General features: G+C 34.0%; 1 protein-coding gene across 9 annotated transcripts in view; it reads right to left on the bottom strand.

Annotated features, from left to right (window-relative positions):
* The window catches only part of EcR (Ecdysone receptor), a 111968-nt gene that overhangs the window by 17117 nt on the left and 67247 nt on the right, over positions 1-27604 (bottom strand). For 3 of the 9 annotated variants that reach the window (XM_090105344.1, XM_090105343.1, XM_090105345.1), the window contains exon 1: positions 7369-8022. The exons of 4 other annotated variants lie outside the window; for them this stretch is intronic. In XM_090105344.1, the coding sequence (XP_089961470.1) occupies positions 7369-7684 (316 nt within the window). In that variant the 5' untranslated portion in view covers positions 7685-8022. Of the gene's footprint in view, positions 1-7368; positions 8025-27604 lie in introns of those variants that run through there. 2 more of the 9 variants (XM_090105346.1, XM_090105342.1) reach the window with 2 other exon arrangements.

Below are 27604 nucleotides of genomic sequence, written 5' to 3'. Positions count from 1 at the left end.
ATCAATCTGTTTTAAATGCATTGAACTAAAATCACACAATTACACTGACTCTATTTTGTTCGTTACACAAATGCGTATAATATATTTAATTAGATATAACGAGTAAGTATATGAATGTAAAGAATTATAAGCATTATATTCTTGAATGTAATAACTAAGATAACACACTGTATGGTAATTAATCCACTGCTATAGAAATAAATGGTCTAGTCAATGTTTTAATCAAGTGTTTAAATTCTAGACATATTTTATAAAATATGACATATAGACATATTTTACAAAATATGTATCAACTTCAAAATAAAAGTCCCGCTAAATTGTGATTTATTCGAGTATTTAAATTTTTAATGAATACGAAATAATGAAAAGTCACGGACAATAAGTTGAGAATTCTTGTTGACGGAACATTTTTGCCAAATATTTTCTTTGATCTTTAATGAATGTTTGCTTCATTACCACGTCTGTAGAGTAGGAAGATGTTTTAAAACATGAGATAAAATCGCAAGGTGACGCTGTTCATGATGATTTATGGAGTGCGTGATAAAGTTTTATATTTTGATTGGTGTGTAAATTGAAATATTTTAACGACTCGCACACTATCGTGCGATGGTCTATACTCTATCTATAAATAATCAAAACTCAGTATGAATAATTCACGAGCACTTTGAATTCTGACATTTGTTAATTGAAATATTTTAGACTTTTATCCGCCCGTTCCGTTTTATTTTACGTAAAACAAGGCTTATAAAAGCAATACCACCCACTGGAAACATGTTCTGGGATACATTCCCCAGCTTAAGATCTCAGGATACAATAAAGTGTAAGGACATTTGTATGGGGGTAGCAACAATGTAGATACAGGAGTTAATATAATACATTTCTTATATAATATAGACATTCATATTAAATACAGACAAAGTCGTTTCGAATCAAGACCTATTCAACTTGTACTCATGAAAAGATTGCTTCGTAATTTAGTATCAAATTATTGCCTAGAAAATGGAATTCTTAGAATGACTGGTATTAATACTATTTTCAGAAAGTCCTTGGATTGAAATGTCGGCCTAAAATTATCAGTTATCTTTTATAATTTTTACACTAACATTGTTGTGGGCGAGGCTAAATGAATAAAGCTTTATTATATATCGATGTACACCGGGAAGTACGTGAGCTGCCTCTGCTATATTGTTCAGGTAGGTGTATTTCCTTTTCGATTGTTCTTTCCTAGTGACATAATTCACGTTCATGTCATATTGTGTGAATATGCCTTGCTTAATTTAATTAATCGAATTGAAAGGTAATATAAAAATATATTTGAAATGTACCTACATCGAATTATAAGAGGCAAAAACCAAAGCTGTCAATCGAATGGTTTTTCCACCTGTATATCAATCATATGTATGTTGCTTTGAAAGTTGGATTTATTGCAAAATGTCGGCAAATTGATAACATAAATTTTGGATTTAATGTTATCTTAAACTAGATTCAAAGGAAATACGCCTATTAATCAAAGTATAATTTCGTCAGACATGTAATTTATAACTAACCAAGCGGTAACAGGTTTGTCTTGTCCCGACAATACGTGCGACTTCCAATAAAAGGAACCGGTCAACACTTTATATGATCACAATATCCTTAGCGTAGTTGTGTTTAGCAATGAGATACTCAATATCTTTACTACATTAACCATTCCGTTATAATTATTTGACTCAGATCAAAGATTTGATTTTGGGCATAACGTTACTAATAACAAAGCCCGCTTTGTAAGCGCTCTTGAGCAATGTAACAGATACCCACGAAGAGATAAATAAAACCATTATAAGACGTGCACGGAAATCGTCGTGCTTTTTTGCTTTTAGTTAGACTACGTATCGAGTTTAAAAGCAAAAATTCGAAGTATAATCAAAACCTCATTACGCGGGCACAATCTGAATCACATAAGTTTTGTGAGAAGTTCGTGACGCGGATTCAAGTCACGTCACAAGCTGGTAAGCAAATAAATTTGAAGAACAAATAATTTTCCGTGAAAAACATTTAGATTTTTTCTTCGCGGAGAGCAAATGACAGAACGACAGCATGAGTTTCATCACGCCCCACCAATCTTAAAAATATACATTTGGTTACAGGGAAAAATACGTGTAGTACAACGATTTTTACGTGATTCATACATAAATTAACAGAAAGTTGTTAGTGCTGTAGATTAACGATTATCACGATTCTATCTGTTTTTGTTAGAAGAAATTGAAACCCCAGTGATTCCTATCAAGATAGAGGCATCTCACAGTTACGAAGACTGGCTCGAGGGAGATAATAGAACTAACAAGCGACGCGATGGCAGCGCGCGCGCAGCCGAGCGAGACGAGCGCTCGACCGCACATCCGCCGAAGCCTTCCTAGACCATTTTAGCTATGAAATTATCTTTTGGAACCGTCATATTACGTTCAAGTCTTTGGACAAAGCATCTGAAGTCGTAAAAGTAACGTTTTCAAAGCTGTGCCACAATTACTTACAATACGACTTTAATGTAGCGTATTTAAGCGCTAATAATACGAACAATATTTTCAATAGAAATTACTTGTTTTCCCTTTTTAATAAACGTGAACAATGTATATTGTTGTTTATACGTTATTACTTTAAGTTTCTCTTTACTGGTTTAAGTGTCAACTGGTTATGAAATAAGTAAAATTATTAACACAGGCAATAAATACGGATTCAGAAACAAGTGTTTTTAAGCAAGCTGCAATGTCGTTGAACTCGACTGAGCAGAAAATTTTTCTATTGTGTAAAGGTAAATTAAAAGACAATGACTAAACTATTTAAATAATAATTGGCAGTGTTTGTTCGAATTTGGTAGTGGGTTTACTTCGTCAGGATTTTGTTGACTATTGATTGACACTGTTACTGACGTGTGTTGTGCAGACTTAGAAAGGGGTCATAGCTATTAGATTATGCAGTCAAAGGGTTGCAGAATCACGCCACTATTATAAATTTGTTCCCTTCTGCGCTTCAAACGACAGCTGCTTGTGGGGATCGGATTAAGTAATATTATTCTAACACTAAACGTCCATAAACACAACTTTGTAGAGTTGCTCAGATTTCTATGTTAATTCAAGAACAACTTCATTTAGCGGCAGTTTTGAATAGGACGTCGAATCTTATAATCGTTTTGAATATGGCGATGGAAATATTATTGCTATTACATAATATGTTTTATTTAAAACAGATGAAGTCATAAGCTATCTACTCTCTACACTGACTGAGGTCGGCGACCTCTTTGATTAAGGAATCATCAATCATGACTTGTATACAAGAGGATATCGCATTTCACACTATTGAAATATTCTCGGATATCTAATATGCTGCCTTTTATGTAGTAGCTGGAAAATAATATTCCATTAAGCCGACGTCACAGCCATTTATTACTACTGCTTCGGTGAACGAATTTTCAGGAAATCTAATTGTGAGTCGCTGTTCGATCGAAGCGCGATTCGAATCCATTTTCGAACAATCAACTAATCGACTGAAGGACCTTCGCAGCGGTCCGTAACCCTGTCGTTGCGGCAAACAGACTGTTCAGCGCTAGAAACAAATAATTTCCGGCTATACGTAATGTTATTGCAGAGTAATTAATGCATGATGTTAGCCGGTGCCACTATTTATAAATCGACGTGTCAAAAAACCGCGGTGACCTTGGCGCCCCCACGCGGACGCGCTCATACGTTCACCTCAGGTGGGGCCCGTGGGGAAGGAAAATAGCCCTACAAACATTTCCCTGTGGTACGCAAACACATTCTCAAGATAAACATTGCCGCCCTAAGGAAACATTTGATTGTGCAATTACTATTATGTATGCGTTCCAAATAATAATAATCTTCCCAGTGCAGAAGTAGAGATATCAAACGACAATGAATTTTTAATAAGCATGATTAAATGTGCTATCTATGGGTTTTCATAAAAGTAATAAGAGAATAATAATTCTACCCGCATGTTTGTGTCGCTAGGCAATAGTTATCTGTGAACTGTGATAGTTTTAATTCTCATGACTTAAACTTTTATTGATGTTTTTAGACGACGGCTGATGCGGGTTACTTTAATTAAGTGGGGGATAATCCCATAGTTATTGCGTTAAGTATTTTCATTTTCAATAATTTCTATTTACTTACTCGATTAAATTATTAAAAAAATTAATAGAAAATTAGATTTATTCAAAATATTATGTAGGTATACTATAATGTATAAATGAGTTGCAATTAGTTTGCACATTTCAATGTTTAGTAATTTATTAGACACAAACAGTTTAGTTTACTTAATATTTTGGTAACACATGCGAGTCCGGGTTGAGTGGCTACTACTATTAAAAAAAAAATTATCCCCCTTTTTACTTGTATATTAATTAAATAATAAATACTTAAGTTTATTTTCTGATAACCTAAAATAACGTTAATTACTCTAATACTGTTGTAATCATAAAATCTTAACTCGAAACTTTTTTGGTTCAAAAGAAACTGTAATCCATCATAGTTATACCTACGCGACAAGTTCGAGAATTTACTGAAATATAGAAATTATACGCATTATTTGGAGGTCAGTGACTTACTACATAATTTTAAATGCCAAATTTTTTATTTGAAACGCAAGTGATTTTGACAATGTGTCGGTTTAATTAATTCGCGTTGTCTGTTGATAAACGAATTGAACTATTTTGCGCATACGTCTTATGACGTGTTTTTGATGAAGCCTGAACATTAATTTTGTTTTTGTTAAAGAATAAAAGCTTTTAAATTTGCCATTTAGCAACAATATGATCCATTAGCAAATTGCTAGAACATTACGTTGCATAATATATTGTAAAGAAACTGATCGTTTCTGTGAATATTCAAATGATGATTAAAATAAAAGCCTTTCGTTATAAAAACTACTAAAGAATGAATATATTAATATCTAATTTAATTATAATAAACACTTTTTGATTCTCAAACATAACCAACCTTTTTTTTTCGTTTTTTTTTTGTTTTTGTTTCGTTTAGTAAGAGGTTGGTATACTTAGCGATATTATGTATGTAATAGGTACTTTTGTTATAAATTATAATAGCTATTGAGTGACACTAAAAATTGTGAAGATAAAAGTACACGCCAGCGAAAGTTTTAACTTTTTAGCAAGCCAAGAGTAAATCAGCGAACATATTTCCAGTGGAACTTGCAGAAATTGTTTAAAGCATTTTCTGTGCAATTTATTTTGTTAAACTGCGCCGAGACTGGCCTTTGCAATCGGAATGAATGTGAATTGAACGACTTTATTTTTGTAACATTGCCATTATACATAGATGGCTGTATACATATATATCATGGACATACGTGCCTTGTCAGGCGATGCGATTCACCATCGAAGTGGTCTCTAAACCGGTCAAACGAGCCAACCTCTTCGACGAAACCCACTGCATCCACTTTTAAATTGTTTATATGTGTATTACTTTATTTATCGTATGAAAGGAGTCGATTTAGAATATTATGACATATTAGAATATGATATTAGATATTCCATTTATAAATTGGGATCGACATTTTATGGTGACTCGTGGTTTGAGATGTTTCTATATTATGTAGAATAACTAGAAGACATAAAGTTTCCAATAACATATGTTAAATTGCCTTTGCCGAACATTTCCTATTATATTAGCGTCGTGTATGGAAGCATTTCACATTCTTTAATCTAAATATAGAAAATTCTTCGTTCATGACGAGTCAACAGTTGATGCTAATAGGAGGGAGAGTCCCTCATCCCGAGCACCCCTCATACCTCCCTCGAGAATTGATGATAGATTAAGTATTGTACTATTCTGGCAACAAAATGGTGTTCCTTTGATACAGCCGAATATAGTCTTGTAAGCTGCGACGCTCTACTGGACGCTCCTCTAAGTCTAACGTAATTTGCAAACACGTTTGTGATTTTTCTCGAAATTCAGATAATGTTGTGCAATCTTCAATACTGGATTCAGGTGTTTTCGAATGGTGAAAGATTAGAATTTTATTCATAATAAGAATAATCTCCATAATGTACATACAGTAACAGTACAGAAGGATTTCATTTACAAGCGAAGTCAAAATATAAATTACCTAACAGCAAAAGCCACTGAATTATGTTTGCGAGTTCACTAGACATGATTATACTCATTTTGCTTTTCTAACTATAGCTTACGATTCTAGTTTCTGATGAGATTTGAGTAGTAACTTGTAATTATGGCAATTTCTTATGCTTAGCTACATAATTTCTAAAGGCACTTTCTCCTATGTACATTTTTATTTTTTATGAAATCAAGCCCATCAACTAAAACTTTCGCATAAGCTTTTGCAGTGTAAGATACACATAAACGCAGTAACACTTATACACCAGTAATTAAAGGTGTACAACTATTGAAAATAATAACTTATTAGTAGTCTTTCGCATGTTAGGTAATTCAGCCATGAATTAACTAAATTAACATTAGTGTCTTGCTACAAAACTAAAACCATGTGGGGAGTATGTATACACAAGTAAGGTATGAACGATAAACTTCAATTAGTTATATTGTATTTTAATTGAACCGGCTTAGTGTTTATCGTTCACAACTTATTTGAATGCCGACGGTTTTCTGTTTCCGGAACACGGGCTGTGGATGTATTAAATTTTCCACGATAACCTTGAACGTGTCGCGATAACAATTACTCATACAGTGTTCCTCCTACCTATTTAGCGGCCACAAACCAAACAAGCAACTTTGTTTACTAAGAATAACAACGTACACCATCACACCTACCATTCCCGAAGCTCTCGTCGCTATAAGTCTATAACTGACTTGAGTAATATGGGCAGGTAAACATGGGTGGCGTATTTTTAACCATAGGTCGCCCACGGACAAACTATTCTGTCATTACTAAGATTAGTCACCAATCACCATACTGTACTCTCAACTTAATGGCGTGTGGTCCATAAATTATAATAACGCATGGTGCAATATGCGTTGTTCAATGTCTGATGAAAATATATCTACTTAATCAAATGTTCATACACGGTATATCACTATAATAAAATGTTTAATTGATTTCAAGGTTCCGAAAAATAACAGTTTATAATACTAATTAATAATTATTGAAAATAGGTAAGTGGTCTAGGTCAAAGTGGCAACTGTAGGTAAACAAAACGTTTGTACCTATTATGAGCATTGTGCGCAGAGACATCGGCCTGTGTCGCCCGGTCAAGGTATCCAGGCCAAAGGTCGATGACAGCATCGCACCGCCTCGGCCGCAAATCGGCACCGGCACATCGCCGACCGCCAAAATTTGATGTAAACATTTGTATGAAAAATTTACCAGAAAGTTCCGATAACTAACCTGACGAAATAGATTCGTTTTCCGATTTAGGCGTCGTGGGTGGCATCGGCAGCGGCATAGACGGCAAGGGCTGCGTGGGCGGCTGCTGCTGCTGCATCGTGCACGAATGTGTACTGAGCAGCGACTGGGTAGTGTTGTAACTGATGCCATCATCGTAGCCCCAAAGCTCGAGCCCGTACTCGGGCGAGGCTAGCGATTCCGGCGACATAACCATAGCCGGAGGAAATCCCAAAGCAGATGAGGAAGTCACTTCTGATGAGCTCTCCTCGAGCATACGCAACGGGAACCCTCCGTTGTTGGACCAGCGGCGTCTCATGTCGACGAGCGCGTCAAACGCTCCCGTGTTCACGACCGCCGACGGACATTATCCCTACGTCCAACACTTCACTTTTGGTCGCACTGAACTATCAAAACGCTATAATAACAGCCACTAATGTAACCGGCGTCGAGACCGAAACAAATCCTATTTCACCGTCGGTCGTCTCTACTTCCACTCCAATAAGACAGAAAGTCTCATGCGAACCGAGTTTTTGTCAACGCTACAATAGGCAATGCAGGGAGAAAAGTCACACGAGTTTGTCTAGATAAAATGCAGAGCCAGAGAAGTTACCGCGTACGTTAAAATACAAACACAAACACGTTACGCGCGCGCGACCGTCGTCAACGAAGTACGTAGAGCGAGCGAACAACGACGCGGCCGCCCGCCGCTCTCACTATACTCACTGCCACGGTCGAGCGTGACGTCACACCACCGCTCGCACCCCGCAACCACCCCGCATGCCTCTGCCGAGTCGCGCAGCCGTGGCACAGAAAATCAAATAGGTGACAATGTAAAAGCACTTTATCAAAACTTTTTGTTTTAAACAAATTGTTTTCAAAGTAAGTATAACGAGTTCGTTTGCAATGTTATCAATTGCATATTTTCTTAGTAGCTAGGTACGGTATTAAACCGTAAAGATTTAAATTTTAAACATATTCGTAGAGTCAAGTTCAAAATATTTTTATTTTTTAACTACTTACCTACCTAGGTACCTAACTATTATTGAATGATTTTCGTTAAGCGACTATCGAGAAAATTTAATAAAACACTTTAAATAGGTACCGTAAATATAAATTATTAATGTACAGTGTACACGCACCTATACATAATAATTAATACAGTAGCACCTCTATAACTCGAACATCAAGGGAGACACCAAAAAATTCGAGTTATAGAGTTTTCAACTTATGGAGGATTTCGACTTAGGCGGATTTTGATTCGACATAAAGAGTTTGAGGTTTATTCTTATAAATTTTGAGTTATAGAGGTAAAGTACATTAAAATTCAACTTGCAGAGATGACAAACATGTTTTTATTTATTATTTATAAATCAACATTATTTCAAATCATTTTAAAATAAAAAATACGGCATTAAAAAAGTCAGTATTTTTTTTGCTTTAGATAATTTGGTTGTTCTCTAGCATTGTCTAATCTATAAAGAACAGAAAATTCTTCTTCTTCAGAGATACTGGTTCGCTCCATAAAATTTCGTAAGGTATATTCTTGCCTCTTTGATGGAAACGCATGGAGCGCATGTACTATTCACGTCTTCTATGTCATCTTAATCATTAGTATCGGTTTTCTGAGCTACTGAATCGATAATTTCTTCATCAGATACCTACCTACTTAATGGAAACACGTGTTTACGTGAGTCATAAATTTATTATCGTATACTCCTAAAATGTTTTCTAAGAAACAATTATAGTGTACTCAGTACTGCACTGTCGGCAAGTTGTTAAAGTCCAAATGATCAAGTTATAAAGATTGTAAAATAAAATGTTGCCATGTTCGAGATACAGAGGTCAAATTTAATTTTTCGAGTTATAGAGTGAAAATATGTACAATAAAACCGGCCAAGTGCGAGTCGGGCTCGCGCACAAAGGGTTCCGTAGCAGCAAATATAATAAATTACAGTTAAATCAACCTATCTCAAAAACTATAAGAGATACTTTGATCAAACCAAAAATCGTTGAAAGAGTTAATTAGCATGCATCACCTCTATTTTTTTTAGAATTTTATACCCCGTAGTTATAAAAATAGAGGGGGGGGGGACATACTTTTTACGACTTTGAGAGCTGATATCTCAAAAACCGTTCACTTTAAGAAAAATGTTTTTTAGAAAACTTTATATCATTTTAAAAGACCTTTCCATTGATACCCCACACGGGTATGTACATCGAAAAAAAAAATTTCATCCCTCAGTTACATGTATGGGGGGCCCCACCCCCAATTCTTTTTTTTACTATTTAGTGTCATATTTTTGTAGCGGTTCATACAACACATATTCCCATCAAATTTCATCACTGTAGTACTTATAGTTTCCGAGTAAATCGGCTGTGACAGACGGACAGACGGACAGACGGACAGACGGACATGACGAAACTATAAGGGTTCCGTTTTTGCCATTTTGGCTACGGAACCCTAAAAATGGCTTGGAGGGACTCGGTGATTATTTCGACTAACAGAGGGCCAAGATTTCAAGTTACGGAGGTTTTCGGGTTTGAAGGGAAGGGAACAAGACATTTTTTCGAGATTTGGAGGTTTTTGACTTATCGAGGTTCGACTTAACGAGGTGCTACTGTAATTATATTAATACGATTCCACATTAGGTTCTTATAATTCGATTGGTAAGAAACATGCTAAAAACGTAATTTTTCATAGGTAGGTATATAACACTTTGAAGATCAAGGCCTGAATGTTAACTCTATATTTGAATAAAATAAATTATATTTATTTTATTACCTTTTCTGTATAGCTACGTTTGATTGGATAAATCTAATATTCAATGAATTTTCTATCGTGTACCTGATCTGCGTTACTAGTTCACCTAAATTAAATTCAGGTTATCAAACCAACCTTACGTTCTAGTCATCTGAATCACGTTCGCAACGGGTTTTATAATTTTTAACCGACTCCCAAAAACAAAAGGAGATTTTACGTTCGTGTGTATTTTTTTTAATGGAATGTTACATGAATATTTATACTCAAGTTCAATCCAACGATTTGATAACTCTGTATGACGTGAGAATGATGTTCGGTGACAAATTGTTAGTTCGTCATAATCACGTGTTCGCAGGGTAATTGACCTGCTGTGTTTTGGAAGTATCATCTTGGCTAATTTGATTCTTATATCATGATTTGTATAATTTAGTAAGCGAATTGGATAACATATTAGAGATAAAAGTGTAAAACTTTATTGTTATGTAAATATAAATTAGGCCGTAGGTAATAAATATAAAATAATAGAGCAATAGTTAAATATAAATCTTAAACTATTTATACCTACCTGCCTAATTACTCGTTATTGTGTGGGTGCAACTTTAATTATTACGGTAGATAGCAACTAATAATATTTCCAAACGTACTGAAAATAAAAAGCTTTTTACAAGGAGGTACACTTGTTTGAACATCGTATAACAACGTGACTCTACGACCTATAAGTAAACAATAATTGAAATCAGTGACTCGAACCGTCTCATTTCTTGAACAGGGCAAAGTATATTTTTTGTCACCGCCTCTATAGTACAGACTACAGAGCTACAGAGTACAGACAATGTTTGTACAGTCGTGATGTTACTCAGTCATGCGTGCACAAAGTGCTCGATTGCTTCTCCCCCCACCCCGCTCCGACCACTTAAAGTCATCACGTTATTGAAGTCATCGCGATTGTTTAGTGTTTTAGTCAATGACATTATTTATACAATTTCATACTTTTAGTAACTCATATTTATAGCGCACTTGCACTGTTTCAGATTAAAATCTATTGCATATTGCTGAAGTGGACGTGGATAAGGAAAACTTGAAACAATTGAATGTGAAGAATTAAATCACATGCATTTATAGTTTAGACCTATTAAAAATACTTAGTTACTAGGCAAAACGTGGATTGGTATTGCATTGTTAAGGGATTAAATTAATGTAGTACCACGAATTATTTTGAAAATTAAAATAATAGTGATAGGTAATTCATACGTTAAATACCTGATGCGTAAAAGAGTCTGGTAATTTATCCCGCTTACCTGAAACAATAAAAGATTTTGTTAATAATAACAACATAGTAGAAAAGAAGCATGTGAAAGAAAATTGTAGAGATTTTTCAATGTATCTAGGTAGAGACGCTTTCATCTAGTAGATATACATCTACATATATAAGCCTATTAGATTAATTTTCTTCGTTTATCCCTGGTATATTTCATGACGGATATGGTATGACATTTCAGAACAAAAAACAGAACGACAAAAATGTGATTTATCGAGCGAATCTGTAAAGAATCGCTATGACTAGCTTTCTGAGTAGAGTTCTCTTAAAGTTACACGGCTATTTTTAGCAAGTGCACGACTGGTTTAAGTCTTTCTCGTATTATGTATCATTCGAAGTTGGACGGGTTATTATCGTTGTCGTGTTGTTACTAGCGATGCAGGCGAATAAAAAGTGGACGTGGCGGAATGGTCTGCTGAAGCGCAATTAAGACCAAGGTCTCCGGGTTATCAAACCCGTGTCGGCGACTCGCAGTGCCGCGCCTCGCTGCCATCGCAAAAAATGTAGCGAATAATGAAGTCGATGGTATTAAAAGATAATAGCAGACTTAACACGCCGGCTGCATAACCTTTAATACCCACACATGCATCGGTGCTGGTCATTCGTTACGTTCAATGGCAGCGTAATGAGAAAACCGAGCGTGCTGAACTGACCAGTGACAAATTAGGTTTTCTCTCACTTAGTGTTCTAATTACCGTACATTGTAAATATGTTTTAGTTGCATTTGTAGTTTGAAATACTCGCTCGATGATAGATCCTGGAAGGACGGAATTTAAACGACCTGAAGCAGAACTTATAGTTTTGGCTGGGAGCCATTGAGTACAGGAGGAAGTCAAGGCTAAAGAGCATCTATTGAATACGCAATGGTAATCCTGTTCGTTGACTTCTATGCACTTGACAATCACTGATGTTAGTCGCGAATGTGACCTGCTAAGAACCATGTTACCGTTCTATTCAGTCACACGGACGATTATGTAATGTTTAGGCATTATGTTACGATGTTAGATGAACGTAGGCTTTTAGTGAACAGCTTTAGTTTTACTTTCGCCTGCAAGCGCATCGACTTAAACTCTACTAGCAAACAATATTTGCCGTATTTCAGTCTCAGAGCTCTAGGAATATGAGCTCTGTTTCGGGTAAAGTAAAGTCCATTCTTGTATCACGAAATGGGGTAGTCACTCCTTTACAGGTTCGTGTTTCATACCGTATGATTTACGTGATATAACTATTGAGTCCGCATTCGCAGTGATATTGCACTGGGCAATCAAGGTTTCGCCGCGGGCTAATACTATATTCTAGGCCTTGGGAAAATATAGAATCGTTGTCTTGCTTATTTGTTTCTGTTCCTTCATATATATGAGAATTTCATAAGTCTTTCGCTTTTCTTAACATAATATTATCGTCTTTAAAGGATTCTGCAGAGTAGTTCATTCCACAAAAAATTATAATACATATATGAGATTTGTCACTTTTTTATATATTAATCACGAAACATGTCAAAAAATATAGTAATTGGTCATGTTTTATGAGTGTATTTACGAGTGTTCCTGCGAAAGCGAGTTATTTTTGTATGACAACGATGCGAAGATGCGATGTTTGTTTTTGGTTACATGTTTACTTTGGGACTTTATTGAGCGCCTGTAAAAACAGACGTGCTGCAGGAATCCGGAAATTAAGAGAAAATGTAATAAACAATCGACATTATATGCGTGAAAAAAATAATTAATATATTGGACATACATACTTTTAGCATATGGATGAAGAATTTGATATAAGATAAATGCACAGCAGAAGCAATCTGTAAAAATTATTTTAACACAAATGAAATAACAGCTTGTTCAGCTCTAAAATGAAATAACAGCTTGTTCAGCTCTAAAATATATATTTGCACGGATGAAATAAATCCATTTTCTACGATTCAAATTGTATTCACTAGACTCAAATAGGTCAAAGCAATACATTGATGCGTCGACCGTTGTGCGGCGCGCGTGAGTGACATACAGATGGATAAAATGCATCGGTTGCGTAATGCATTGTCCTCACTGTAGGGTAACGATGACACAACTACATGTTACTATAATTGGGACACTTTGTTACTATGCAGTTTCATTCATCATTCAAACTATCTTCCCATTTTGCATACTTTGCTCTTGTGCCTCCAACAGTTGAAGCCTAAAATTGAACGTATGTAATTATACTTCAAATTCAAGTTATAACTTATAAGTCATCCTTATTTATAGTCCTAAACAAAACAACACTGTAATAAAACGCTACTGGTTTGACAAGTTCTTAGTAATTCACAAAGGGCAAAGAAATCCAGTAGAGCTTTTTGTTTTATTTTATCAGAAATTCCGACAAAGAATGCACGCAACGTTACAAAAACTTTTAGCTAAATTTATGCAATATTAATTACCGCAAAACAACACTCTTGCTTTCTTAAATTACAATGAAAATGTTCTAAAATATAATATTTTATACTAAAATATCCATTTCATTTCTGTTTTCTATTTGTTTCTAAGCAAAGTTAAAACTAATAATAACGTTAATCAAAGAGTTGATCGCACTCTAATTTATTAAGAGGAGATTACAAAACTAAAACATTAAAATACGAAATTCGTGTAGGAGTGGAGCAATTTTTCAATATCAAGGCGGAACAATAAGTAGATAAACAATTTTTTTTCTAAAAGCTTAAAATGGTGTATCTATTTATTTATCTGGCATAGTCCGTGTCCGCTGTCACAGAAGCCGTTGACTCCAGCTCGGAAGAAAATTTTGCCAAAAGATAAGATCTGCAGTTTTTTATAGAAAAAGATTGACAGCCTGTGTCGTCTCCCACAACATTTGCCAATTTCGCAATTAGACAAAATAATGATGTATATTTATTTTAAATAAAACATGTGGGCTTTAACAAGATCATAGTTTTAATTTAGAACGAAAATTCGGCGTCCAGATGGTATACAATTGGCATGTGATAAATGAAGTCATATTTGAGCCTCGGAACATAAATCATTCATAGTCGTTATCTAAGAACAATAACATAATATAACCTGTAAATGCATAGTGTGCAAGGTCTAATTCGCATGTGCAGAATAATTGCATGCCAAGTTGAACATTATGTCAGACCGCTGGGAGGCACATTAGTAGTGGGATAAATTGAAGATAATTCTATCTAATTGCTAGTCATGGTCAAGGCTAATAAGCACCAATATGCTATTACATTTGAAGGTGTATCGAAGGTCTAGTCTTGAATTGACATAGGTACACATAACTATGACATATAATCACAAAGTATCATTTCGAGACGGAGCTCATAAAAATAATATAAATCACAGTTTCCTTATGACTTGCAATATGAAGACTATTGGCTGAAATTTATTCCAGCGCCTAATGCACATAAAATTTGCACTTAACATTGAATTGCTCGAGATTTTATTTGCACAATAATTGAACGCGATGAGCATGACACATGTGCTAATACGACGTTGCCTTGAAAATGATTTTAAAAATCGCCTGAATTGGTACGTTTACCTTCCTTCGTCGTGTAGTCATCAAATATTTATTATACTGGCTGATGCTACTAGTGCGAATTCCGCATAACCTATTAAGGAGACTGCCAACAACGGTTTCTCCGTTCTCGACTGACACCTACGAACGTGTGTCCTAGTTGCAGTGCTGGACAATTGCCAAGGCTCTAGGCTGGGTTTTAGACCTTTCCACATCCAGTTAATTTACCTTACAACAATAATAAGCGTTTTAGAAAAGTAAGCTTTATGAAGCTAAGGATATTACAAACGAGCAAAATCATGAAACAAGAGCGAAGCCTCGAAGAGGTTTATGTGACTTGACGCTACCTTAGGACGTAGTGTAAAAATAGCTCAATGTAAATACATAGATCGTATTACTTAGACCGGCGAAGCAAGACGAACGCCTCGCAGGTCACGGGCACGTCTTAGTATATTGAATTTATAGCGTCGTAACTCGTAGCTGTGATCGCACTGAGAGTAACAAAACCGGCTGTATTGGCGTCTCGGCCATTGTTCACGCTAGGAATAAAAGTCGCTTTGGTGCAAGCTCACATTGCCAATAAGAGCACTTGTATAAACTACCAACACGAGTATAATGCAAGAATTTTACTACCACCTCTCGTAAAACTATTCCGACTTGCCATTTCCTACTGTAGGCAGGAATGAAGTTTCAAATTTCAATTTTAAAAATACTCATCTGAAAGGAATTCTACAGATTAGCAACTGTAAAGAAGAACTACTTGAATGAATCAGTTTAAGTTTGAAAAAGACATCGAAAATCAACTTTGGTAAATTTGCTTTGAATAACTGTAAATTTTAAAGAAGACCTATAATTTAACTCTAGAATGAATACAATTTAAGTGATTTTTTTCTGGCATCTTACATCTACCGATAATGGGCAACGAGTTCAATTTATATTGTTCACCGTTTAATGACTTGTAATTACTTATTATTAAAATGGCATGGATAATCTTGTAATTTAATTGGATATAGCATTAACGTACCCCGACGCCGCTGTCCGTAGCGAGGTTTTATTCTGCCCTTTAATCAAGTCTTGTAAATCATTTCCGACAATCGATCCCATCACATTGTATCAAGATATAAATGATGACCGTGAAATAAATCTCTTGGTTTCGTTTTTCGATTGCAGATAACTTGCAACAAGACCTTCATTAAATTTTGCTTCTGTAATGCTAATCGATTTAATAAATTAACATGTGGTTACGGTTACAGGACACCTGGTAATGATAGAACGTGTTCTAACTAATGTTTGTCAAGTCTCGGTTCTAGCAGAGGTATTTTTATCGACTTGCTTGAATATGCTTGACATTTCAACGGTCCCTGTACTGTAATTGCATCTGCTGTTTTTTATCCTTGCAGGTTCACCTCTGCTCTATCAATTTAAAAGTTATCGCCATTACCTGACATGTGCTCATAGATTACGCATAACTGGCTGTAACGATTATTTTTAATTATGTCTAGAAAACATATTATAGTGCTGATCCTGTACAAAAAAACAAGTGAATAAATGACAGTTTTTAAATCAATTCAGCGTGTTTCTTTTCTGAGAGATACAGACTTTTAAGACTATAAAGCTAAACCGTTTATTGTTGGCAGTGTTTAGAAAATAGATCACATTCCCGGTTAGTCGGAAGTGATTAAGCCTCGACATCTATCAATCAACCAACCAGTTCTATATTTTGTTGGTCGCTGTTCTCCAATATCTATTTCTAGTTATTTTATTGTATTTCCGCGACTGTAAATCTATTTTATGCGGTCGTTTGAGCAGTTTCGCAAAAGTTATTTAGTCTTAACATTCTCATAGTAATTTAGGTCCAGAGCCGGTTTGAACACGTTTTTTTTTCTATTGCTATAAAATGCTCGTAAAATAAGTTATTTTGAGCATATTGTGCACCATTACATTGTAACAGAATGGTTTGACCTTACTTTGTAGTGCACAGTGAAATATCGTTTTTAACTAGAGCCGAAGAGAACATTAACGTTATCTTTGGAATGCATGACAGCACGTATGGCACACAATGTAGGCGCTACATAGTCCTGCACACAGCACAGTGCACATCGATGAACTGCCCTTGAAATACGATAACGCAGTGTTCGTCGTGAGTCGAGCGTTGCGTAATACATACCGAGACGAAGTTTTTAATCTCCCATAAAATGCGTGAAAGATCGGGGCTTGATGAGCCATAGTCACGACAGGTACATACAGACGTGTCTCCAACCAAAAAAAAAAATTATAATAATTCTCAAGTCCAAAGCAATATTCAGATCCGCGATAATAGTCAATTAACTGATTCGAGTACTTATGTTTGCAATTACATCTTGAATTTCTTCTAATTTTTTTTTTATTTCCTACATAATGTATTTATTCTTGGTCATTCAATTGCGAAACATTAATATAATTTAGTTGTTCAGTGAAACAATTGCGACACTATGAATTTTGCTTACACAACACAACAATTCATAATTGCTGTGTAAGGATTATGAAAGCATTTGATGTGTACAGAAGCGGTTGACGGTACAATTGGGAGTTCGGAAGCAGGTCATCAAATCAGGGCACACTCCAGCATAGCCTTGACCTGGCCGACCGCGCCTGACTCACAGCGTGTGCATCCACTGCAACGTGCGTCACTTGCTCCTATTTATATTTACTTGCTATTATATAATCAACATCTCTCCTCGTATATTAACGTTTAATTTGACTATGAGAATCATTAGCAGTTATCTCTTGTTGTCCATAAAATGCACTTCTTAGAAATATGCTTATTTATTTAAAAGATCTTATCTAATGAATAACAAGAAGACAAAGTAATGTTAAAATGGAAAAAATATGCAACTCATTCGAAGTGAAGAGGGATTGCATTTATTTTCTCATAGTTTCAAATGGTGTAATTGGTTCAGAAGTGTGCTAGTAAAAGAGCATCCTCCAGGACATGCAAGTGGGTCGCCGAACGGGGACAAGGCTGCAGATAGCATATTATTCTATCAAGTCGTTACGCGCCCCGCTATTTGTAGAGCTATCCGCTTTATTAATTCCTAAGGGAATTAAACTCACTCCCGTCGGTTCACATGTAGGTACTAGTGCATAAACGCATGCTTGGCATTTCCAAAAAATTACATACATCTTAGCTACAATCCTGTCTAGACATCTTGAGTAAACATTTTAAGATAAATCTTTACCGTCGCGTTTCCTCGATGCATCATAAAGCCTGTAACCCTAAAGTTATCGCGTTTATCTCGGAGGTCAACCTTGAGCTTTGTCGGCGACATATTTACCGAGTGAAGTCGACGGAAAAATATGTTTCTGACGACACGAGCGCTTACAATGATAAATTTATAATTTGGTAAATTTATATTGACCTGTTTCTTCCGTATTCACGAATCACGAGGTCGTCATACGTTTATCAGTGGCGACCTTTATAAAATGAAAACAATGCATTCGCTGTTATCATTCGGCCTTCCAGTTTTAGGTTGTTGGATTAACCGTCGCTCGGTGATCCGCTTAATGTTATCAAGTGTGAAGATTTTGCATTGATTTACAATGCAGATATTGAACATTTTTGAAACGATCCGTGAAAATTTGGAGCAAATTACACATTTAAAAGAACATCTAAATGAATATCCTTGAGTGTGTTTATCGAGTCTCTTCAAATAAATTTGCGATTAAGAAGACATTGAAGCTCCCCAGCATGTGTTGTAACAAAAAAGGAACGCACGTTTAGTTCATCCGCTTTATATTAAGGAAGTGTCTAACATACGTGTCTGTGTTTGGAATACTTCACACATGTAATAACAGCCACAATTAGGTATAACATGTGGTCTAGTGTTATTAAAGCAATAGAATAATCGTGCAAATTTTAACGAAATAATGTATTTCCTTAAATTGTTCTATGATTTATGAAGGTTAATGAATTACGTTTTTAGATTGGTGAATAATGATTTAATTTATCCACTTTTAGGTAGGTACTTTAATTTTGTATTATAAAATGTAGATTGCCTTTTAAAATCGTTCGAACTCTATTTTGGATATACACAAATTCATTATTTTCATAAATTTAAAATTAAAATATACCTAGATTGAAATAGTTTTCAAATAGAGGCAAGGTGGCTTCAATGGTGGCTTTATCCTCATTTCTATTTTTGTCTTCAAATTTTGCAAAAATTATACCTATGTTTTATTTTATTTTGTGTATTTCAAATTTTAAACGAAGCGTCACGTCAGCGACCAGGCATTCAATAAAATAAATGTAGGATTCAATAAATATTTTAGACTTTTGCTAGAACATTTTGGGTTCATTTCTCAGTTCCATTCCAAACTAAAGTTCAATTCACCGAAATGCCATCTCCGCAACAACGAAGCTTCTATTACTGCCTCGAAAGAACAATATCGTAGTAAGAATACCGTTCAACTGAACTAACATGAACTACGCGAATGGCGTTTGATAGCTGCCTGCATTGTAGGGCAACCTTGTATTATCACCGCCCTTGGTCCACTTACCGCTATCTCGAGCACATCGGTGGAATCAGATAAACGCTCTCAATTTCACACTGCGATGTTCTGTTGCTATTAAATTTATACATTTCAAAGCTTCGAAGTATGATTGCATTGCTACGTGCGCACAAACTTTGTCAAGTTTGAGCGTTGGAACGATACGGTAAAATGAACCTTATAGTCTAAATTTATAATGTTATTTATTTTTAAATATAGTTGATTAGCTCTATCCTTTTTAATAATTTAAAAATATAATTTGATACGCATATTTTTCTAAAATTTCGTATTCAAGTAGATGATGTTCGATATGAATAAGCTAAATAAGTATGAAGATAATTTATTCATTGGTTATAATGCGAAATCAAAACGTTACACCTCAGATTAGTCTTAGCATATAGAAGCATATATTAATCTCGCGAAGCATCCCACTCATTTACAACAATAACAACCGAAATAGGAGACGCCCGCCCGCGCGGCTCAGATCACGTCTTATTTACCACAAATTAAAATCCGCAAGCTAAGAATAATAGCCACATAATCAATATTGTCTCATCACAAAAAGTGATGTACGTGATTCAATTTATTCTGATGGAGTTTTTTCGGCTTTCGATCGGCATAAGATAGGTACGTCACTCCCAAAACTCGCGCCTAGCAAAAAACTGCATACAATGAGTCGCTAGCCGCAAAACAAATTGGGTAGTGAGGCTGTGGGCGATTAGAGGTTTTTACTTAACATTTTACAATGACAAAATATTAATTATAGCATTGTGCTATATTTCCGCTACAAGAGAATTAAAAATACATTTAAGGTGTCTTGCTCTTAGTCTCAAAATAAAATCAGGTTATGAGTTTAATAATCGAAATTATTCGCTACATTGCACCATAAAAATACATCATATTATAACTAAGAAAAAAATTCATAATCTTTTTTTTCATTGATGTGAAAAGAATATTTTCCGCTTGAATTGAAATTAGAATTAGAACAGCGATTATACACTAAACTCTTCATACAGAATAACAACTGTATTCTTATGCAAAGGTCATAGCATGCAAGTAACAATGCGACACCTGCGCCGCCCCTACCACCTGTATGGAATTCATAATAGCAACACTGGACGTCTATTACAACGTCTCGTATCAATTTTACTATTTAACCAGTACCTACTGAACATTTTTCATACTAAAATATGTTGTTACACAAAAAAATTTAATTTTTAACTGCGCAAATACCACCAAGGTTATGTCCCATTAAATTGGTACGAGCTTAATCTTCAATCTATTTTAAGCAATCGAACATACGAATTTAAATACTTTTGTCATGATAATCTGTTGATTACTTTTACTCCAAGGACCTGTATTGAGCATGTTTTCGATTATTAAAAGACAAATATCACAGGGCGTTCTATCCAATAAAATTCAACAAGAACGTATGCTGTATAATAAAAAAGTTATGAATATATTATGATTTACGTCACAATGATCGGAAACAACCTTATATTCGTTTACATTGTAACATGTTCGTGGGTATTACACTTATGTGTGAATACATCCAGGGATATTAAAATGTACATGACATTCATTTTATTTGCAAACCGATTAACGGTCAGCCCCTAGACAGAGGAACCGAGGTGCCGTTAAATATTTTAATTTTTTCCTTGTTTTGCACTACTTATTTCAAAATAACGACAAAATATATTATTGTCGCCCACCAAATTATCGCACATCATTATTATACGTGTTATAGATAAACAAATTACCTATTGTGAATGAATATTATAAATTTATAATGAATTTGTGGCTAAGTATATTTATTTGATTTTATTATAAAGTGAACGTAATTTCACCGACAATACTGATATTAACAACCGTTTCCAAATGAGATATAATCAGTAAATCTAAAAGTAAGGAACTACTAAATTCTCGTTACCTCTTTCAATTAAGATCAAATACTCATGATTATACGAACAACATACCTTATAGTGGATTCTATAAGTCAGTTTAAAGGCTTTTCTTTTTAAAACATAAAAAACGTTCCCAAGAAAACAAAACGAGTTGCGGTCAGTTGGAATATTTTAAATGATCTCAGAGGACCTGTCCTACAACAGGTTGATGCACTTTGTCTCGAACAAATGCTGATAATGAACGACTATATTTATAATGCACACCTTTAACATTCAATATTTATAATTAAATTTTTATAGCCATAATAATATGAAGGATCGTAATTCAAACATATTTTATCTTATTTTCAATGTCAATAGAATATTTGTTTCGTGTTTATTACAGTGTTATGAAAAATACTGACTTTTCTTTTTTGGTACAAGATAGAGGAAGGAAAGTAAATTGCAAGATATCTATATGGCCTTAAAATATTGCTTGATTGTGTGTATATTGCATGCTTAAAAGGTTGTGGCGATTTATGACAATTTCACGCAGCAGCCCTTTTTTGTAAATTTGTTACTCGATTGGCCGATAATATTGCACATAAAAAAATTGTATTAGAAAAAATGTAGAAGCACTGGGTATATTAATAAAATATGTGACTAAAGAAGGTTACTTTTGATCCTCGTTTGTCACCAGTACTTTTTCTTTCAGTAAAAATTAGCATACATCTTTTTCCTACAAAATTAGTACTTCCAGAATTTATTTTAATAAGCTTTAAAATTTCAAGTAAAAATTATTATGAGAAAAATTGTTCTTATAGAGTTCATTAGCATGTTCGTTTAGTGAGTCACGCGGACTAGATGACTTCAGGTACGTAATAGAAGGCTATTTGTGATTAGAACGTTCATTCTAATTAAATGCTCAGATTTTATATCTCAGTGACAGGAATTCATAAATTTCAAGCCAAAACGACCTTGATTTGGCAGTATCAAATACAAAAGAACATACTCTATGAGTTGAGTTGATCATTTGGTACAGATATAAATTCAAACAAAAACTGTTGCTCTTTTAAAATATGAACTTGTTTCAACAAAATAGCAAAATGAAATAGGTACATAAGCTTCATTCATTCACACATAAACGTGCGACGATTTTAAATAAAGCTGAGTTCATGGTTTAAAAAATGCTTTGTACTAAAAATTAAAACATCAGATGCCGTGACTATTAATCTTGGCTGAAAAAAACTGAGATTATGCAAGTATACGCCATGACCTAGTACCACGGTTACGTCTCGGTCCACCGCGGCACGTGGTTGACTTTATACCTTATTTTTTGAAGTAGCCTGCTTCTAAAGATAGATTTTTATGCAGTGAAATTATTTGGCGCCCCTTTGTTTTATATGCAGCTCGTGTACCAGCAAAGGCGTGTATTTATTATGGGAAGAATTGTATCTTCAACATGTAGAGTCTCGTAATAATTGCTATTTTGTATGACGATTCAAAAGTTCTTCTTCATGATGTATGTCTATTTGAATAAAATAATGTTTGAGATTAATAATACGTGGGTTAAACTTATTTATTACCTTTCAAAGTTCTCTAAATTTACCGTTTTATTATTTGTAATGATATCATCTTATTTCTATCATTAAAAATACTAATAAGAAGATACTTGTTTGGTTATTTTTTTAAACGAATAAGTACCTACAAAGATCGTGATCATGTACAAGAGCGATGAACAGAAAAAAACAATCATGTAGGTAATTTTTTTTTTAGTATTTTTTATTGACTTCATAATTAATTCATATCTTCGTTCTTCTGTTATGTTAAATGATATATTATGTTCATGATATTTTTGTGCATTGATCCACAAATATATGTAGAATGAGGTCAGATACACAAAACGGTTATAAAAATATAATCTGTTCTTATCAGCCAGTCAGTACCTACTGCGATAAGTTTTCTTTTTGCTTAAAAATTTGTTATTCAGAATCTTAGTTGAGAATAATATTATAAATTACAGCATTTCAAAAATATACATTATAAACATATATAAACAAAAATTATAATTTTTAAAAAGCAAAGTATTATTATTAACTATAATAGTTCTGCTTATCTGAAAAATGACTTATGGAAAAATGCAATTATAATTAGTTTTTGTTTAAATAAATATTATAATAATTTAATCAACCTCTGCCACAACAAATAATGTTATCTAGTCTGTTAATAGGTGTATTCATTAAATTAAATTATCACGTAATAAAATCACATGAAGTAAATTTATTAGCGAAATGTGAACATTATCAAGTTTCACAAATAAACATTCTGTATTTTGACGAACGAATTTTATAGAACATTATTGATTATTATTTATAAACAAAAAAATTATTAACAATGTTGCTTAGTGTATAAATAAAAGGTTATTCTCCGTTTAATTACTTAATAAAAAATATAAAAAAAATTGTTCGTTAGTTAGATTATAATGGAGCAGCAGTTTATTTTCAATTCTATATGTACTAACGATTAATGTATTGCATATTGTTTTGTAGACGGAATTGAGATAAGAGCCAAGGGCAATGAATTATAATACCCGTTTTATCAATAGTATCTATTAAGATCTGCTGTGGTTTTTGCCGCTGCTTGTAAATTATATTAAGTAGATGCAGAATTAATTATTATTAATTATAATTGATCACCACATTATACTCTACAACAGATGTACCTACTTATGTACCTACTCTACACATTAGTACAAAGAAGAACATAAAACATATGGCTTTATTATAAAGGTCAAACATGCAATACTGCAGTATTAAATAATGTGATGAAAATAATTATTGAAGAAAAAAACGTAACCGCTTATAATATCTACCGATAAAAATATCACTGTGAATGTGATACGATATAATATAATGTACTATGAATCGTGTTGTTTACAGATACCGCGTCCGTTGCCCTCCAAGCAACTCAGTGACATTGACGACGCAAACACTGATAACCACACATAAATACATAATTAGGTATGTATGTGAACGACACGTCTCAGATGATTTAGTGCGATTTGGAACCGGAACAATAGCGGGCCCCTTATGATGATTTATTGACGCCTCTCATATTTGAGCCTATATGTCATGACCATTCGTCTACCTTGAATTAAAAACATGAGAGAAACAAAGCGAATTTAACGTCGACGCCTAGAATTGGATGTTATTTAACGCGAATGAGTTTTGAATGTTACGAAAATATGGTTTAAATCGCTGCCAATTTTGTTCGTTATTTTTATTGTGCGAAAAGCCAAGACAATGTGACGCAATCGGCAGAGTTTAGTGAACGTCCGCGGCGGTTCCGTGCCCCTTGCGAGCGAAGCGTTGGTCGAGCCACATTGAGGATACTCTTGGCTCGCTCAAGGTCCAACTCCAAGGCCGATGGCAACGGGAAATCGACTCTGTCTCTAGCTCTAATGCCACTTGTAAAATAGTTTTATTTATATTACATAATTGCTGCTTAAACAAGTTTAATTTATCTATTTGTTGGTTATTTGAAACTTACGCTGTTGAAAGTATAATTATTTATTAGCACAATGTAATTCTGGTTTATGCAAGAAGTAAGAACTTATCTCGTTTTTACATATTTATGTTAACATTAAAATGTTAAGCATAGAGGTGAGAAAAAACTTATCCTTTTTAATTTTAATGAAATATAACATACATAATTAATACAGCCGCTCCAAATAATACTTATTTCCAAAACTACACAATTATTTTCTTACATGGTTCGGTGCGCTTTGTCCGTTTATATCTCAGTTTATGCTTTAAGTGATAAAATCCGAAAATATAAGTACCTACATTTGTGATTTGGTTAAGATTTGCATTTGAAAAACATCTCACGTTGCATTGCGTCATGTGCCTGACTTCGATGGCTAAATATTTATTGGACGTGCCAAAAACCCTTGAGGAATGTTGTTTACTCGTGGACAAGGATTATACCAATAGGTATTATTTTGTAATGTTATTAAAGAATTTATAAAATTCACGTAAGCCGTGATATTATACCCTGTTGCTTCGTAAAAAGTACAAGCCTTTTACAGTCTGAAGGTTATAAGTAGTTAATACCTAAATGAAAGTTACGAATTTGAAAAAATAAAACGTAAATCTCTAAACTACTGTAACTACAGTATGTAAGATGTATGACGTAAATGTATGCGAATTAAATTCTCAACACCATTACAGCAAAAAAATCTCAATTTCAAATTCTAATACATACATATAATATTTCTATTACTAGTAAAGCATCGTAGAACAATAAATAGTCACACATAATTCAAGTCATGGGAAAGGAACACGTTATAGTTTTTGTGAAGCGGGGAACGCAATTAGTGCCCGCTAAAACCAAGGATCCGTGGTAATAGACTTTTTATTTCCCGTCTATTAACACGAATGCACTATTGAGTGATTTCTAAACAATACCTTTCATAGAAAGTATTGTGTGGATGGAATAGGTGCTTTTTTTTAGATTTGACTAACCCTTTCAAGAGTGTAAAGTTTGTTTAGTTGACACGTGGTCGTGCTCCTTTTTAATCCTTTCTAACGGCTAAATATTTGACAATTTTTCTTTATTCGTGATGGAAGTAACTAATAGTTCTGTAATAGTTTCTTGTAAGCCTATACTAATTATCTTAATAAGATAACAATAACATCATTCTGAAAGCACAAATTTATTGCTCTTATACATATTGTCATAAAATATATATAGCAATTACTTTATACATATGAGATTTATTTTCATTTATTCGTTTTCTTTAGTTTTGATTCACGTGACCCGGCGCGGTGGCCCTGCGCTTTTATCATTTACGAAATACCTACTTTAGTAAACAGATTTTATAAAGCAATTATATTTAACTATCACATCTTATCAATGTCACACCCACAGAGGTGTTTATTTGGGTCATGTTTATCCATAATTACCAGTATGAAGATGAAGAAGAAAAACAAAAAAATCACCCAAAAGACAGAACTTTAAATTTACCGCGATTTAATTGGAGATAGGAGGACGGATTTGTTACATGTGGCAAGCCTATTCTAATCCTTATGACCAGTGCATAGAGTTTTATTTACGAAACATAAAAGATGTAACGCAACCGACAAGACAGGGATGCCAATCATTATCAAGACGAAAATGTTACCATACCACGATCAATCTTATTTAGCTTTATTCATCCCGCATGTAAGTCTGTAACGTTCATATAAAAGAATATTCTCGAATGTGAATAATGAGCCAATAAAAGATAAAGAGATCAATACCGTTGCACAAAATTAACCGTTACTCATAAAATAAATGTTTTGATTTTCTTCGTGTAAACGGTGAGAAAATTTAAGGTATTTTTAAACGTGCAAATTTGATTTTAGAAATGTATATTTCTTTTAAAAAATTGTTAATTTGTCGCAGTACATAATTTTTTTATGCATTATATTTTATATGTTAAGGAACGATCGATATTATAAACATAGGGTATCCAAGAACTCAAAAAGATTATAAAAATAATAAAAAAAAAAGAACTATGGCACATACTGTAGGAACCAACATAGGAACTATATAAATGACACATTATTCATTCCAAGACTCAAATTAACTTTAATATGTTATCGAACTATTAGCAATAAATCTAAATCAAGTAGGTACATACATTATCTAATTATTATTTATTTATTCCTCATCGACAGGTCCTTCGTTGAGGTGACTAATCTAAGAAAAATGATTAATCGTTTCAATTATCTGAGCATACATTTAGTTCTTTACTTTTTATATGACTTGTCGTATGCATTCCAAAAGCATTAGTATGCTTCTACCTGAATACTCTTTGCAAATAATTTTATTATAATCAACTAACGTAGATATAATTTAACAGTGCAATTTCTTTCTTTTACATCACATACTTAAGAAATAATTTTGGAAGCTTTTTCGAAGCTTAAAGTCTCCAAATCTTATGTTCTTAAAATTCAACAATATATTTTCAAGTAAAAAAATACGGCTTTGATTTTTCCGTATATGCCTGTCCGAGAGACACAGGCCATTATCTTCGCATCAAGTCAGAAACCCGTTAGGTTCCTCTGGAGGTTCACTGGCGAGTGCCCAAGGCGAAGGAATTCGATATCACATTTGTTACACGATAACCTATAATATTCACTACAATATAAATATTGACGTGTTAGAATATATTGAGTTTCTTGGGTTTGATTTTTAATG

The sequence above is a fragment of the Colias eurytheme genome, chromosome 9 (assembly GCF_061535395.1).
Source record: "Colias eurytheme isolate Ceu_HAF_F1 chromosome 9, ilColEury1 Martin Lab GWU primary, whole genome shotgun sequence".
In the NCBI taxonomy this organism is placed as follows: Eukaryota; Metazoa; Arthropoda; class Insecta; order Lepidoptera; family Pieridae; genus Colias; species Colias eurytheme.
Note: the sequence above shows the minus strand (reverse complement) of the source record. Positions and strands in the feature narration are given on the sequence as shown.